General features: G+C 43.8%; 1 protein-coding gene across 1 annotated transcript; it reads right to left on the bottom strand.

The window, feature by feature from the left end:
* Window positions 1–440: 440 nt before the first annotated feature.
* grm3 (glutamate receptor, metabotropic 3) lies at window positions 441–15963 on the bottom strand. Its single transcript, XM_068739831.1, has 11 exons — window positions 15646–15963; window positions 15155–15298; window positions 11839–12108; window positions 10830–11436; window positions 4642–4884; window positions 4356–4545; window positions 3422–3731; window positions 3136–3329; window positions 2797–2929; window positions 1409–1586; window positions 441–517 (listed from the first exon to the last, which is right to left on the bottom strand). Exons 1-11 carry the CDS (start codon window positions 15961–15963, stop codon window positions 441–443), a joined length of 2664 nt encoding a protein of 887 aa, XP_068595932.1.
* Between the last annotated feature and the right edge of the window lie 238 nt (window positions 15964–16201).

The raw sequence follows: 16201 nt of genomic DNA, 5'->3' as shown, positions 1-16201 counted from the left end.
AGGGAATAAAATGTATGTGTGATATTGCAGGTGAGGCAAGCAGAGCCACAAATGTGCACCCAGAGTGCGGAACACACCCTCCTACCATGATTATTAAGCACATGTTTATTTACACAGCATCATAACAAAGCTATCAAAAACAAAGGCTCCAAAAATGTCTCCTAAAAACGTTTTTTTGTTCTTTTGTTTCTCTACTTACAACAATGTTGATTCCATGTATGTACATCCCTAGAAAATAATTTAATCATAGTTACACACTTTCTACATTTGTGAAACAATGAAGTTCTAGTCCACAAGGAAGGTCTGTGTGTTTGTTTGTGTCAGCATGTATTTGGGTGTATACATGTGTACTGTAAATGCTGTGTGCATGAGGGGGGGGCATAATGTTCATGGATGGGGTAACAGTCATTGGGGGCAGATTTAGACATGACTGGTTGTGGTCACAGGGAGGAAGTTGTGGAGTCCACAATTTCTCTCCCGTTGCACACAGTCGGGACTTGGTGGGCACTGACAGAAGCTAGAGAGAGAGAGAATGAAAGAGAAGGAAGGAAAATATAAATACACAGAAAAGTAATTTTCTGTGTATTCTCTTAGTTAATGATTATTACTGCCAAAAGTATTAAAAAAAGGGAGCAAAAATCTACCGTATAACCTGAAAAGTGATGCAGTTCTAGCTGCAAGTATCGAGTGAGACAAATGATGCCGTTTAGCCATGGTGCTCACCTGTTGTCATGGTTACAGGTTTAGTTTTTTGCTCCCTCATGTAACGTGTAAAGAGAAAGATTCTGAGATGCTTATTTGACACGTTTCATAAATTCATGGTAATTTAAGTTCATGTTGGAAATAGAGAATGATTAAATATACGATGTAAAAAAATTGCATATTGATAGGAAACTCCATATTTTATGTGGAAAAAGCAAAACTTTTGAAATCATTTAGACTTTTGTTTTGGACTGCTTTACATTCAATGATACATTTATTTTTTGTCCTTTACGTACCTGTACATCTATGCCTGCAAGTGTTTGCCTTTCACTATCCAAAATTCTAAGTAAGCAGCACGATAGTGATTTTTTAAATATGAATGCTGGTGCAAGTGCAAACCAGACATAACGGCAGCAAAATATAGAATCACTGCAACATCTTCCAAAGCCATTTTATGAAACATGAAATCCAGTGGCTCCTTGGCTGAGGATGCAGCATCACCAGACTTTTCAAAAAAACTGTCCTGTAGTTGTTCTCATGAACAAAAAAACTAAGAAAATAAACTCTATTTAGCTAAAAAAATTAAATAATGTCCACAGCATTCTGTATGTTAAGCTCTAAATTGAATGCTGGAAATAAGCATATAAAGGGGGCTGTGCTCTTTGGGTCTGTCGCTTTAAAAATAAGAAAACCGCATGTAACCTACCATGAGATGCGTATGATGCGGCAGCCCCACTGACACTGAAGCGATTGAGATTAAGCCGATGGCTGGTCACATTCTTCTGGGGCTGGAACATAATGATGTGGACCTTGGGTGCAAACATACAGCCCAGGACGACAAAGCCGCTGAGGCTGACTGAAATACACATGGTGGTAGTCTGAACCTGCAGAGGAGAGAGGAGGGGACAGGAATTTAGTAGCCTGACTCTCCTGGAATAATCCTAAAGTGACGTGGGAATTGTTGTAATCATCTGTAATAATGATCATATATACAAGGCATTTTTCAATAATTAAAAGCTGTGTTAAGAGATAATCAAAGTAAGTTGAGTAACGCAAGACAAAAATAGCAAAAGATATTTAACCAATCAGTGTATGTACACAGACCAAGGCGGCCTGTGAAATGAGCGTATAACTCTTAATTGGCAGACTTTGCTACAGGAACAGTCCTGAGGGTAAGAATTACACAAAGGATCAATAAAAGACTTCATCAACTGACACCACAGAGGCCAAACGTTGCAGTATCTCAGCTTTAACTTCATTACAGGCCATTTATTGTGCGAAATCAATGCAACTCACAATTTTAAGTACATTTGGAAAGTTGTGTTTCCCTCTCAGGTTGCTATATCACCGCTGTGTTCGATTTAGTTTGGTATCTGAGTTACGGGGTTGAATAACATCAACTTGCATTAAAGTAAGTATAAGTACTGCATAGAGAAGCACATTATGAACCGACACTTCAACATCTCGGTGTTTTTATATACCATGCATGGTAAACAGTATGTTATGTGTGTTTTGCGGGTAGTTGTACATGCTGGTCAGTTTTTTTTTTTTACAGGAATCAAATGGGCAGGCATCAGCATTCCTCTCTTCCTCGCTTCTGATAGAATAAGCTGTGCGCGTTTGTGGAAGGCTGGGCTTAATGTTTGTGTGTGGGTGCTTAAGATTTGTATGGATCAGGTGAACACTTGCTCCCCTTTGCTGTTAAATCTGGACATGTGTCAGCAGTTTCCCCATCCCAAGACTTTACAGCTGGGACAGTCGCTCGAAGGATTAGACAGTATTTAAGTTGCTGCTACATCTGTGTAGGCAATGTTTTTAAGCAAAAAAAAAGGGGATAAAATCTAATTCAAACTATTTTTGGCTTAAAGAATAATTTGACTTTTTACGAGATATACTTCCTAGCCAAGAGCCAGATGAAAAGGTTGATACCGGTGTCAATATTCTTATCTTATCTACAAGAATACGAGCCAACCTGAAATGCATTTTAACCTTTGTGTGTGTGTGTTTGCTGTGCAGCTGTTGTGGTTAGGATTTTTGTTTTGTTTTGTATGTGTGTGTATGCGTGCATGTGTGTGTGTGTGTTCAAGAAGATACCCTGTAGTCACTGGATGTAACGTAGAAAATGGGAAGAAATGCTAGCCAAATTATACAGGTGGTGTACATGGTGAATCCGATAAACTTGGCCTCATTGAAGTTCTCAGGACACTTCCTGGTCTTGAAGGCGTACCTAGAGGATGAGATTCAGATGTCTAAATTATAACATTGCGACATAGAAATGACTGATACGTACTCTGGTGAGGTATCGTTGCTATAAATACTAAACTTAAATAATAAGTTGTTTTTTATGTAAAATCTATCTTAGAGCTTTGACGCAAATATTGAACAAACCTTCACATAAGAGTGACGGCATATTGAACCGATTCTGAAACTTACACAGTACACAGGATGACCAGGAGTACGTCATATCCCAGTGACAGCAGCATGCTGGAGTCACGTACGTTACACTTGAGGATGACAGTCTGTCGTCGCTCTGGCAACGTGAAGCGCCGTGTCCCGGGAACCTCCAGCAGCAACCACACTGACACCATCACCAACTGGACAGAGATTAAACTTAAACAGATGAACACCTAGGAAAAGAAGGGAGTAGAAGTAGGTGAGGTCATCAGGATGCCTCCTTGTCTGTCTGCAGGTGGATGGATGTGAGGGTTCGGTCGCTCACCTGAGAAAATGGGCTGATGAACCGTGGCCTCGCTGCGCCAGTTCCATCGTTCACGCCACTGAAGATCCTGGCAATTCTGTTGGTTTTGGTAAGAAGAGCAGAGTAGCAGACAGCAAAGGACGTGCCCAGGCCGAGACGCCGCAGGGCACAGATGGCGGGAGAAGGTTTTGCTAAGAAGAGGAAAGTCATGGCGTAGGACATGAAGACTCCAGACAGGAGGATGTAACAAAGTTCTCTGCCTGACGCTTTCACCAGAGGTGTGTGATTGTGTCTGATAAACACCCAGAACACCAGCCCAGTGCACATGAACCTGTGGACAGGAGGAGGTGAGTTAAGTAGTTAAAAAGGCCAACGGAGTCACAAGGTCACAGTTTAAGATGTGTGCTCATATGCTGTTGGTTTAAAACATAAGAAGAGACCATGTCCTATTACAAGTTTACCTGTAGGTATGGACCCTAACCCGAACCCCCCTTGTGTCTGGTATTGAACCTATCACTTTGGACCAACCCCTTCTGTCAGGTTTACCTTGACTCTCACAGTTTCCTTCCTTGCATGGCAGACATTAAATTTATTAGTGGTAGATTTTCCACTTCAGCTTCTTAATTATATTTTAAACAATGACGTGGTAAAAGCAGACTTCTCAATTCCAGCCAACAACTGTTGATTATGCTCCAATAACAGTTACTGGCAGATCTTTATCATCTGCAGGTCGCTAGTTATTGGCTCATTTGTGAAAAAGGCATCTTATGGAGCACTTGTCACAAATTCAATGACAATCAGGATGCATTGGTAACCTTGTTATGATAAACTCGAAAGTTGTCTGCAACTGGTTTCTACATATTGGAGGAATGCTAAACGATGCTAACACACAAACAAGCCTTTGTCTCTGAGGACCAGCCCAATAATGACAAGCTGGCGGGCCTTTATCACTCACCCTACGCAGGCAATGGTAATTGGGCCAATGGCCCAGGCATCTTCCCACATAATATAGTCCTCAGGAAGGTCATAGCAGGATGTCAGGTCATCAGTGGGCCACTGGCCAGGAGCACAGGGTACGCAGGTGAACTCATCAACCAGGTATTCATGAGGCTCACAGGCTGTACAGATCCAGCAGCAGTACTCACCTTGGAGACAATACGGACGGCAGAGTTGATTGTTCAAAAGGCATTGCTGCTGTCTATGGTATGTTGCTATGACAGACCAGGAACATTTCCCCCTACCTGCCTGCATTTTCTTCATCTCATTCCGTTCACAGGGGTCACTGCATTGTGAGGTGGGCACCACTTTTTTGGGCCAGTGAATCAGATCATTGCTCAGATTCAGATTCTCTGCCCAATCACCTACTGGCATGTAACCGTAGCGATCGCCCGAGCGCTGGTAGCTGAAGATGTTATACCGGGCCATGCCGTCTCCCTGGGAATCAAACTTGACGACTGTCTCACTGCCCGGAGGAGCGAAAGGGGCTGAAAATGTCGAAAAGAGTGAAAAAGAAACAAGTTGAGTGAAAAAAGAAGAAAGTTGAGTGAAAAAAGAAGATTTAAACTTATTATTGATTCCTCCCAAAAGCAGAAGTGAGGACAGAAACAACACAGCATGGTCAGTTAAGCATGAGGAACAAAACAGATAGCGAAGGACATTACAATAGCGTTTTCATTACTGAGGACCAGCCCGTTACCAAAGTCTTTGCCGAGAGGCTATAAATGCCTGTTATGCTTGGTGACGTCTGCATGTATCAATGACCTGCAATCCTTCCCTAAGGTCACATAAGGACAAAAGATGCTGCTCTAAACTCTGATCCGACAAAGAGTATTACCAAATGCATCATTAACAAATTCCCCATGAAGTCATATAGGCGTGGAGGCAGAGGACTGAATCTCTGGGCTGTGCTACATCTACCCACACACGGAGAGAACTAGCCTCTGGGTCTCTCCTGTGATGGAGGCACACTGCTGAAATGGCCAAATGGGTTTGTATACAAGTTGTTATGAAAGGATTATCATCTACCCTGAGGATGTGGGAACAGAAGACATTGTTAGTATGCGGAACCATTAAAAACAACCCGACCCTGTCATGGGCAGGGGGGAAAAGGACAACTCCTTTCAGGCAGTGTTGGCACTTGATTGTTTTGATTCAGACAAATGGTATGTCACTGCTTTAACGCCATTCCTGTCAAAAGATGGAGCAGCCTTGCGGGTCACGGGTGTTGCTGGAGCCTATCCCAACTGACTGCGGGCGAGAGGCGGGGTAGGCCACACAGAGACAGACAACCATTCACGCACACACTCACACCTACAAACTATTTGAAGTGTTCAATTCACCTAAAACACATGTTTATTGGAGGCGGGAGGAAACCGGAGACCCTGGAGAAAACCTGTGCAATTAATTAAGCTGTGCTGCCTTGCTCATTTCTCTGTTTCATTGGCTAAAGGCAGAAGTTACAGGTCAAACTATGTCTGCAAACACGGGAGATACAGGCTTGGGATCAGTGGAACCAAAACGCAGTGAACGTGGGCTGTTCACTGTGTGCGTGTGCACGTGTGTCTGCGTGCATATGTGTGTGTTAGGTATCGCTTTACGGTGTGATGGTTTAGGTATTCCTCCGAGGCTGTGCTGACAAAACCAAAGCTCTGACCGTGCTGCTAGCGGTGCGTGTGGGTTTGAACATGTGTCGAGGTTTGTAGGCGTGTCTGTGTGTATGCGAGTGTGTATTTGTATATGTGCTTGGGACATTGACAGCGGCTCAAGTTTTTCTATAGTTGTGAAAGCGCATGCGTTCAGAGGAGAGCGGCTTGTCAGATGGAAGCGGGAAGGGGGGGGGGGGGGGGGGTACGGTTTATGAAATCCATAAATCAAAAAGACAGCACAACCCTCTATCGGTTATCTTTTCTCTCTGTCACAGGAAATTTTATGTGTCAAGCCTCCTTTGAATAGAATGGATGAATATTAAGGTTACAGCTAAATGAAAATGATTTTAATAACAAGGTGCTGATAGTAACTCCAGATGAATAATAGTTATGAATCCATTATGCTTAAAGTCGACAGATAATAAAGTGTACTAATAAAAGTGAGTGATAAGACAAGCGTGCCCCCCCCGACCCCCCCTCAGACACCAACACACATGCACAGGAACACTTTTCTACAAGCTAATTATCCTAACTGCAGCCTAGTAGGATCTTAGATGTGTTCTGAAGCCTAATTAGCTGTATGGGGTAATTATATGTAATGCAGACTAAAGAGACAACAGTATCAGCCAACAAAGACATTTGAGAGTGCTCCATTGTCCTTGACTTGCCTCTAACAGATCCCATTTAGAGAGCAGTAGGCTCTGAGGACTAGCGATTCATCCCTACACCCAACATCAGCGACCTTGCTGACATGACAAAGCAGCTTATCAGAAAAGTGTGTGAGGGTGCAAGTTAGAGCTGGGGGAGGCCACTAAGACTCCTCTGGTGTCTGGTGAGTGCAGAGAGCTGAGACAAGCATCCCGCCTCCTGGATGCTGCTCTTGCCCTCAGCGCTGTTCTTAAACTTTACAGGTCTGGTGAGCTGAATTCTAGAGGCTAATATTGGTTCCGACCCTCTTTATTCCTCATCTGCATCCTAATTTCTTATTTATTTTTTTCTTTGTTTTTCAGCATAGTGCTTTTTGCACTCTAACAAACTACTATTATTTTTTTTAATAATTGCTTTGTCATGAGCCAAAGTATATTTGCAAACTGGACATGTAAATTGATGACTGATGATTAAGAAGCAATTGTGATCTACTTATCTTGATCCTTTTTTCCCCTTGAGTTACAATGAAAGATTAAAGACTTGGCCAATGCTCTAATAAATCCTTTTTGTTTTTTGTTTAAATCTCTGTTGGTGCCACTGATTGAGACAATTCATCCAAATTACATTTCAAGATGCTGAGTGGACAACAGAATACATTTCTGTTTAATCTGAGATGAGAAATTTGTTCTTCATTTTTTACAAATGTGCCAAAGTGCTGGCTCCTGGGAACAAATGACAATACTGAAAATGTACACAAAGTTAAGCGAGGTAAACTTTTATTTATAAAGAAGCCAAAGACACTTTACCCTTTGAGCTAACTTGAAAAACACCTTATTATGCTACCTTAATTAGACACAGGGTGGAAACAGGCTTTTGATTCAAAAGCTGTGAAATTAATTATGTTCTCAGCCATGTCAAGCAACAGCAAAGCCCAAGGCGGATTGTGGGTATTACAGGCGCCTACAGAAAGAGTGGAGGCGACGGGGCTCAGAAAGTGAAAGAATGAATAAGAAACATAGAAAGAAAAGAAAAGCGAGCGATAGAGGCTTTTCTTTGTGTGACTGAATAAAATGCTGGCCGTTGATTAGCATGAATTCCCCTGAATCACTGATTAAATTGCATATTTGATAAAGTAAACACTGCTTATAGGTCCACGCACAGGCAGGAGCACATCTGCTAACGGTAAAAGAAAGACCTACAAATGACACTGGATGCTAATGGAGGGAAATCCATTTTTATCCTGCGTTTTCTTGCTTCAGAAGGAGGTTGATGACCTCATACATCTGTGTCTCCCCCCCCCCCCCCACACACACACACAGATCACATCAGCTATATTTGTTCTCCCAGTAGATTCTGTCCCCAGGGATGGAGGCGCTGCCTGGGCTATGAAGCAACAGGCCACGGGGGAATGAGGGAGAGACAGGGTGAATAGAAGGAAGAGGGAGGAATGAGAGGGAGAAATGCATAGGAGGCCCGGTGTAGCAGCAGAGAGCTGATAGAAAGAAAGGTAGAGCGATAGGGGGCACAAAAGAGAGAAAGGGCAGGCAAAAAGCAGGACTTGCTCAAATGGAGGAAGAGCCGAGAGGCAAGATAAGGCCAAAGAAAGGAGGGAAGAGACAAGTTTGAAAAGGGAGAAGAATACGAGAAAAAAGAGAGGAGGCGGCCAAAGAGAAAAGCTAGAAACCAATGTGACAGCAGCAGAGCTATAAGTGGATGCAGGGAGGTCTTGAGACAAAGAAACGGATAGAGATGGATGTAGGGATGAGCCAAGTGAAGGAAGGAGTGGAGGAACAGACCGGCGCAGAGAGATGGTGGAGGCAGGAGAGCAACCTTGTGAAGTCTGAGTGGGCTGGGTTGTTTTTGAATGCTGTCTCTTTGTGCGGCTTCTTTCTCACCCGAAGAGTAGAGCACTCTTTATTTGAGACAGAGAGATGAGGAGTGAGAATGAGAGGGACAGGGAGAAAGAGAAAGAGGATGAGTGTGAAGAGGAAGTGAGGGAAAGAAGGAGTTAAGTTTGTTCTCTTGCATCTAAACGTTGCAGTAAGCGCTCTGCTCAATATGGCCCTGAAGGCACGCCGCCTCTGCTCACACACACACACTCAAAAGTGCAGAAATAGGGGAATATCACATCTATCAACACTATTTGAACAGAGGACTGTGTGCATGTGTGTGTGTACATCTTGATATGCTTGCTGCACATCGGGGAGGAGGGTGGGTGGGAGTTCAATGACGGCTTTGAGAAGTGTGGGGGTTTGTGTCTGCAATTTCATGCCGATAAGAAATACAAGCATATCAAGCAGCCTCGTGTGGCAGGTAGCAGTGCCCGCGATCCACTCGATCACTCCAACAACTGGCAAACGGCATTGGCTTCATTGCCATAGCAACTATAGTGAGATGGGACGAGATGAAGCGCGTGGCATCTGAAAACACACTCCGAAACACACAACTGCACCTCAGCGGACAGAAATCCGCCCTATCGCAGTTAAAGACAGTTTGTTGTGTTATGAATGTAAAGTTAAAGGCAGGGGCAATACATCAGCACATTGGGGGGGGGGGGTATGTCAGGTCAAACATTGGCGCACTCTAATGAGTGTGTAATGAGCGCTCATGTGCATGTAAGAGAGGGAGATGAGAGAGAGAGAGAGAGGAAGTGGGCGAGCACCAAACAGTGCTGGTTTCCCGTCTGCTACGGTTCAGACTGAGCACTGCGGATGGTGATGCTGCAGTATTTATACCCCACATTCAACCTCAACTCACCTCAACTCCTTCCTTACATGCTGTCGATGGAATATGTATATGTGGAGCAGTGTGGGTGGAGGACGCGATGCTCACCAAGAACTAAAAAACAGAAGCTGCGGCAGTTCCCGCTTCGCCTGCGCTGCTTTCCTCGTTATCGTCCGATCGACATTCGTTGATTCGTTGCATTTTTTTTTGAGCCACAGCTGTTTGCCACGCCGTCACCATTGCCGCTGACAGAGAGCTGTGAAGAACTCAAGGTCCTTGAACATGCTGCTACTTTTGCTGCAGCCTCATGGACATACATACGTTGTGAAAAGTAGGGAGGAAGAACAGGAGAGGAGAATATAGGGGAGAAAGTCCTCTCCTCTCCTGTCTCCGCCTTCCCTCCCTCTTTGCATGCGTCCTATAAGGAGTTGGTTATCATCTCTCCCAACCCGTCGTTAACTTGAGACTGAAATCACCTTGACAGTTTCCTCTCCCTCCCTCTCTATCCGACTCACATTCGTCCTTTTTCTATCCCCTTACTCTCATCCTTTGATTTGTAGCAGGAACGAAGATGAGGAATTTCAAAGCCTTGCCTTGCCTTGCGCTGTCCCACCCCAGCATTGCCTCAGTGCTGCCTTGTTCCTTCCCTCCCCATCTATTTCGCTGTCTTTTACAGTCTTACTCCCTTTTTACCTTACCCCAAACTCTCTTTTCATATTTATGTCTGCGCTGTCAGTCTTATCTTTAAGCCCCCCCCCCCCCCCCCCACCCTCTCCAGGTGATGCCATTCTTTGGTTCTCCATGCATCCCTGCTGCCGTCTCCCCAGCGTCTCGTGGCAAAGCTGCCGTGTTAGTCCTGCTTGTCTGGCTGTTTTGATGTTTGCTCCTGGTCACGGTTGAGGGGAGGAATAAGCGACTCTAAACCTGTGCCAGTCCCCGAGACAGCGGTTTATTTATAACGCTGCCTTTGTATGCCATCTGCCAGTCAAGCCAATCCTCTGTCTCCGCTCTCCCAGCCCTACAGAGACTGACAGACAGACATGCAACCCGCTATAGGAGCTATCATAATGCACACAATGCCATTAGTGCGAGAAAGAAGAATATGGCTGGCGGATTAACTGCAGCTTATCAATTACGCATGGGTAATAGGTGTCAATGGCAGCCTGGCTGAGAAGATACATAGCAATTAAGCGGATTTGTCTCAGTACTTTAGTGTTGACTGATTTGGCTGTTTTGACTGGGGGGGGGGGGGCGTCCCTGTGTTTTGAGAGGACCGTTAACTCGGCACAGCACTCGCAACCCTCTATATATTTTGCTATCTCTCTGCTTTCCTCCCCAACATTGACTTCTTCCCAGTTTTCATCCACCTTGAACAACTTATCGAGGACGTTTCGCTCTCTCCACGCTTTTACCTGTGAAGCTGACGTTAAGGATGTAATCCCTGTAGAGTCGGCGCCCATCCAGCGCTTTCATGCTGTCACACAGCTTGGTGGTGTTGAAGCACAGGCTCTGTTGCATGCCATGGAGGGCAATGGCCATGGCATACACGGCGTTGACCACAAACATAATCTTCGACTCTGGTTCAAAGTTACTCTTGTCCTTTGCCAAGTCCCTGTCACATGGTGGGAAAGGTGTCCCTCCCAATCCAGCATCTGCTCCTCCACCATCTAAGGAGCACTGGAACCGCTGCTCCCAGAATTCCCTGTACCAAGGATTACGGTGGTTTTTCCCAGGGTTCAGACTTAGGAAGTATTGATTGAATTCTGGCAGAGGATTGGCTGCCAGCTCAAGTGTGATGGCTCCTTCAGCAGTGATCTCATTCCCCTTGACAATGCTTTCCTGTGCACCCCAGCCGTCGCTGGCGACCCAGATGAAGGAGGCGTTTAGCCTGGCAGCAGCTCCCAGCAGCTCCCTGGCATCGTCACTGCGCAGGAAGAGGACGGCCACGCGGGCGTTAGGCTTCTGGAGGAGCTGACGGATCACAGCTTCATAGGACTTCTTAGCATTAGAACGTCCCACCTGGACAAAGAGACATAATGAATCTGATGGCAGATCAATTGTAAATGAATAGAGGTCACTGCATCACCTAATATCCCCATCATTCAAAGAAAGACACAAGCAATGATGACTTCCTTCTCACTCCGCCGTGCCTTTCTGTAGCAAATGAGGAGGAAAATGTGACCGCGGAAGTATCCAGTATAGTTCTGAGAGATAAGATTTCATTTTCTGTTTCACAGCTGATAGCGCCAGTGTAATAATAATATAAGCCACATTTGTGTCTAAGTCCAGATAGAACATGGAGACAAACTTTTAGGATCTCACATTTAGAGCCCACTGTTACTGTTCTTTTCTGATATTAATCCCTGTTGCTCAAGTGGAAATAATTTCATACACTGTTTTATATTCTTTTCCACACCTTACCTTCTCTGACGTGGCGATACAAATGTTCCTCATGCGTGCCTCCAGCTCAAAAGCCTCGATGCCAGTTTCCCCATAATCTCCCTCCGACGCCACAGTGGACACGTATGTCCAGTTGAAGAATCGGAGGATCTCGGCCATCGCTTTGGCCTGATAGAAGTCAGGGGGCACTGTGCGGGCGAAGTAATCGTAACGGGTCTTATCGCTGAGCTTGGCACTGGTTGACGCATAGCTTATCTGAGGAATCTGAAAGAGCCTGAGAAGATTGGCAACCTGAGGGGGAGAAATGCAGACGTAAATAAAGCATTTAGAAACATAATCACATAATCACTTAGTGCAACATTGATTGTTGCACTAACATTATTTTAAACATGGATTTTGTTGCTCGAGGAATATAAACGTGATACAACTATTTAGCTAATAATTACTTTAAGGACGAACTCCTGAATTCATGTAGCTTAATTCAGAGTTTAATTTCATCATGATCTTTTTTAGTCTGATCCTGTGTCTCTGTCTGTGACTGACAGATCAGTCTGTGTTTTCTCTGCACTTATATGCCTGTTTTTCAAGGCCCTCTGGTGATTGTGGTGATTCACAAGTTTAGAAAAGTATGTTTTATTGAAGAGCCACAAGCGATCAACAGCTTGTCTTCACTCAGGACAACATATGCCACAATAGTGTGTATATATATTTTCATAGCTGGTGTTTTGTATTCAGCATATTGTCTCCTTACATTCTGTGCAGACAGCCTGTCCTTCATCCCTGATCTGCGTACACGATTCCAGTTTGGTACGCAGTGGGGATCAAATTTGATGCATTTGAATCTCTTTGTACTCTCGTAATCTTCTCTGTAATGTGTTGGCCACTAGTTACAGATATAAAATGAAAGCCCATTGCATCAGCCAGGCCTGTAGCATTAAACTGCTTTAAGCTTCAGGAAGAATTAGAGTCAAGTAGCTCCTTGTAATGCAAATATTTTGTGAGGTGGCAGCATTAGAACCAGTTACTTTATAATTAATTAAATGGGGCACTTTGAAAGAAGTATGCAAGTAGACACCGAGGGAAGGAAACTGGAGATACAGAGAAGAAGTAGTGCTATATATAAAAACAACAACAACCAAACAAATATTTTTTATATGTGTGACATGGGAAAAGAAAAGATTTACTGGTAACCCCACGAAAATAAACATTAAATAAAAATTAACCTTTTATCTTGTGTCCAACATTTAATGAGTCAAAGCGAGTCAAAGCGAGTAGAGAAAGCCGTCCAAAAACCAAAATGACTAACTCCCCCCCCCCCCCCCCCCCACACACACACACACAGTCAGCAGTGTAGTATCAGTATATTGACTGTCTGTACAGGAAAGCAGCGTGTCAAACTATTCTGTTAAAGTATTAGAATTTACATCAAACATTTGATTTGTTAATTTGCTAGTTTCCTCTATATCTGAGTTTCAAAGCAAACAGTCTTCCTGGGATTCACATGATGGCACATTTTCAAAAACTAACAACTGGAAAAAACAGAAAACAAAAAGGAAAATTAAATGAAACCAAAGAAAATACTTCTCGTACTGATCCCCTTTAAATATTTCTATTTTTATTTCATCAGAAAAGATATCAGAAGATAATTAAGAGGGCTACTGCTGGAATGCCTTCATGCATAATGTGATTATTTAAATACAGCATCTAAATATGAACATAGAACAACACAAAAATTAGAGGACATGGGAGTGCTCACACACACACATACAAACACAGTTCAATAAACCATTGATTCATGCATAAGTGATATACATCATCTGGGATATACTGACATCCATTTAATATTCCCTTTTACTTGTGATTGGAGTTTGGACATGTTCTCTTCGTTACAGTTTTTAAATCAGAAAACATCTTTACATATTTGCACATGCACGAAAGGCTTCTAAACACGGCCAATAAAACATATATACTCTGACAAATAAGCAGAAACGTGCACATTTTGACAATATATCACAATCTCATTAGACAAAAAAAGAAAAAACAAACAACCTATGCAAATGTGGACAAGGACAGGTCAACATGTGTTGCCTGTTCACTCACGGTACACACACACGCACGCACACACACACACACACACACAAGGATGGCACAGACGTCTGGTAGTTTTTAAAGTGTAAAGATGGCAGTTGACTTAAATGGCACTGAAGGTCACTCTGCAAAATGTAGCTGCATTGCTCCATCGCCACTGAACAATCTCCAGCAGGCTAAGAGGCCTGTCTGTAGGAACACTGACAGTTTACTCTGTTCATGAAAGCTCCATGTGAGAGAGAGGGAAGGGAAATAGACTGAAGGAATGGCATGAATATGAGAGATGAAAAGAAAAAAAAGGAGGAAGGAGGAAAAAATTGGTGCAGTGGAGGGCTGCTGTGTGTTATCTGCTTGGAATGCAAGTCACACACACATACACGCGGGTATGGAGACACACACACACATACACATGCTAATGATGAGGCGGAAAGATGCCTGCAATATCAATGCATTTCAAAAATTGGAGTTTAGTTATGCACGGTTAAACACAAACATAATTCCCATTCATCATTTAGAAGAATAGACAGGCGAAATAGAGCTGCTTGAAGGACTAGCAGGATTAGCTTCACTGGCAGGAGATCAGAAAGCAGAGCGGTAGTCAGGTCTCGTAAACAGTGCAGGTAAAAACAACAGGCATAAAAATGGGTGCAAGAAAACAAAGGATAATGATGTATGATGAAAGACAAGAGACATAGCAGATGTGTTAACAATGGCTGCACCGGGAAGGAGAAGGAGGAGAAGAAGGGCGCTGAGGTCAGTTTACACTGAGCGCTCCCCAAATAGCTGCAAGGAGTACCTCTGAATGCACAAAAAGAAGGAGAAGTGACAGAAGTAGACGGATGAGAGAAAAGAAAGCAAAAATGTAACAGAGAAATGCACAAGACAGGAGCTAAAGAAAAAGATGACAGAAAGGCATTTGCTGAAAATTCAGGACGTAAGGGCTGATAGGGGGATGCTTTTGTGCAGACACAGAGGAGTATGGGAGGAGGTTTTATATGTTAAACTATGCAAATAATCCTGCTCAGTGACAAGAGCTGCAGGGATGCACAAAAACACCGATGGAACTCAATTCTAAGAAATAAGTACACACACAAACACACATGCGCACAATGAGGTCACACCTATGTCAGCTTTTGTTCAATTGGTCATGGTGCATTTTTTTATATTTATATGCCACCATGGATGTTAATTTCTGTGTCAAAAAATGAGTGTGCATGAATACTTGTTTACCTGCGTGATTATGCAATACCTGTATAGAGACGCTGCTGAACGATCCGCCGATGACTCCAGCGATTGCAAGTGGGCTTTCGTCCTGCAGAGCATAAGAGCCGTCTGGGCAGATGAACTCTGCGTCGTCTACCTTGGTGAGGGAAGCTCTCACAAACTCCAGAGCCTAGGAAACACACCAGCAACATTTAGACTCAATTCAATATAAAATAATGCAAAAAACAAAGTTTTGTGTGAAATTTTTCATTATTACTTATTTTAATTACGGTTGATATATTCTGATGTGGACTGGCCGTTCACATTTTAAGTAATCCCATTTAAGATTGACAGTAAACAATGCAAATTAATAATAAAATGTGATTTTTGAATAACATGCAATATCATCTGTCATAATTATATATAGTGCCTTAAAATGAAATGAAAAAAAAAACATTAGTGAAACGTGTATTTAAATGATTGCATCCACCACAGAGCACCAAACAGAGCTAACGTACAGCGACCATGCTCACACACCTGCTCCAGTGCATAGGTATCTCTTGAACAGGTATCCAGGATGTGGACCCCGAGGGAGACCCCAGGCAGCAAATACTGATCCCTATTGATTGTGTCAATGGCAAATAGCATGGCCTCTAGCCTTTGGATCCCTCTGTCCTCATTCACACGCCCACACTCCTCCACCCCAGATCCTTTCTCATGTACTGGGAAGAGACCCCCGAGCACCAGATCTCCTTCAATACGGATTTCTCTGCGGGATTGAGGTGGGTCTCCAATGAAGACCAAGACACCGCGACACAGCATGACCAAAATGAGAGCAGGAACTCGAACCACCATGATGGATTCAGGAAAGGCTGGGATTGTCAAAATGTGCGGAGATTCTTGGCAGAGAGAGTGGGAGAGGGAGGTGGGGGCCTGAGGGTGAAGGTTAGGGGCGGGGGGTTAGGGGACAGGTGCTGCGAGGCGTGTGGAAGCTTTGATAGGTTTGTGGCCCATGAAGCAGTTAGGGAGAGCTGAACTGGAGTACACATGGAGAGGGACACCATCTGGACATCAGTCCTGTTGGGAGAGGAGA

Source organism: Brachionichthys hirsutus, chromosome 5 (genome assembly GCF_040956055.1).
Source record: "Brachionichthys hirsutus isolate HB-005 chromosome 5, CSIRO-AGI_Bhir_v1, whole genome shotgun sequence".
Lineage (NCBI taxonomy): Eukaryota > Metazoa > Chordata > Actinopteri > Lophiiformes > Brachionichthyidae > Brachionichthys > Brachionichthys hirsutus.
Note: the sequence above shows the minus strand (reverse complement) of the source record. Positions and strands in the feature narration are given on the sequence as shown.

Excerpts from the sequence above, each read along its gene's own strand:
- grm3 (XM_068739831.1), bottom strand. The coding sequence starts at position 15,963 with ATGGTGGTTCGAGTTCCTGCTCTCATTTTGGTCATGCTGTGTCGCGGT. Across the intron at positions 4,546-4,641 it reads GATGAAGAAAATGCAGGCAG|GTGAGTACTGCTGCTGGATC; the intron begins GTAGGGGGAAAT and ends ATTGTCTCCAAG. Across the intron at positions 3,330-3,421 it reads TCATCAGCCCATTTTCTCAG|GTGTTCATCTGTTTAAGTTT; the intron begins GTGAGCGACCGA and ends TTCTTTTCCTAG.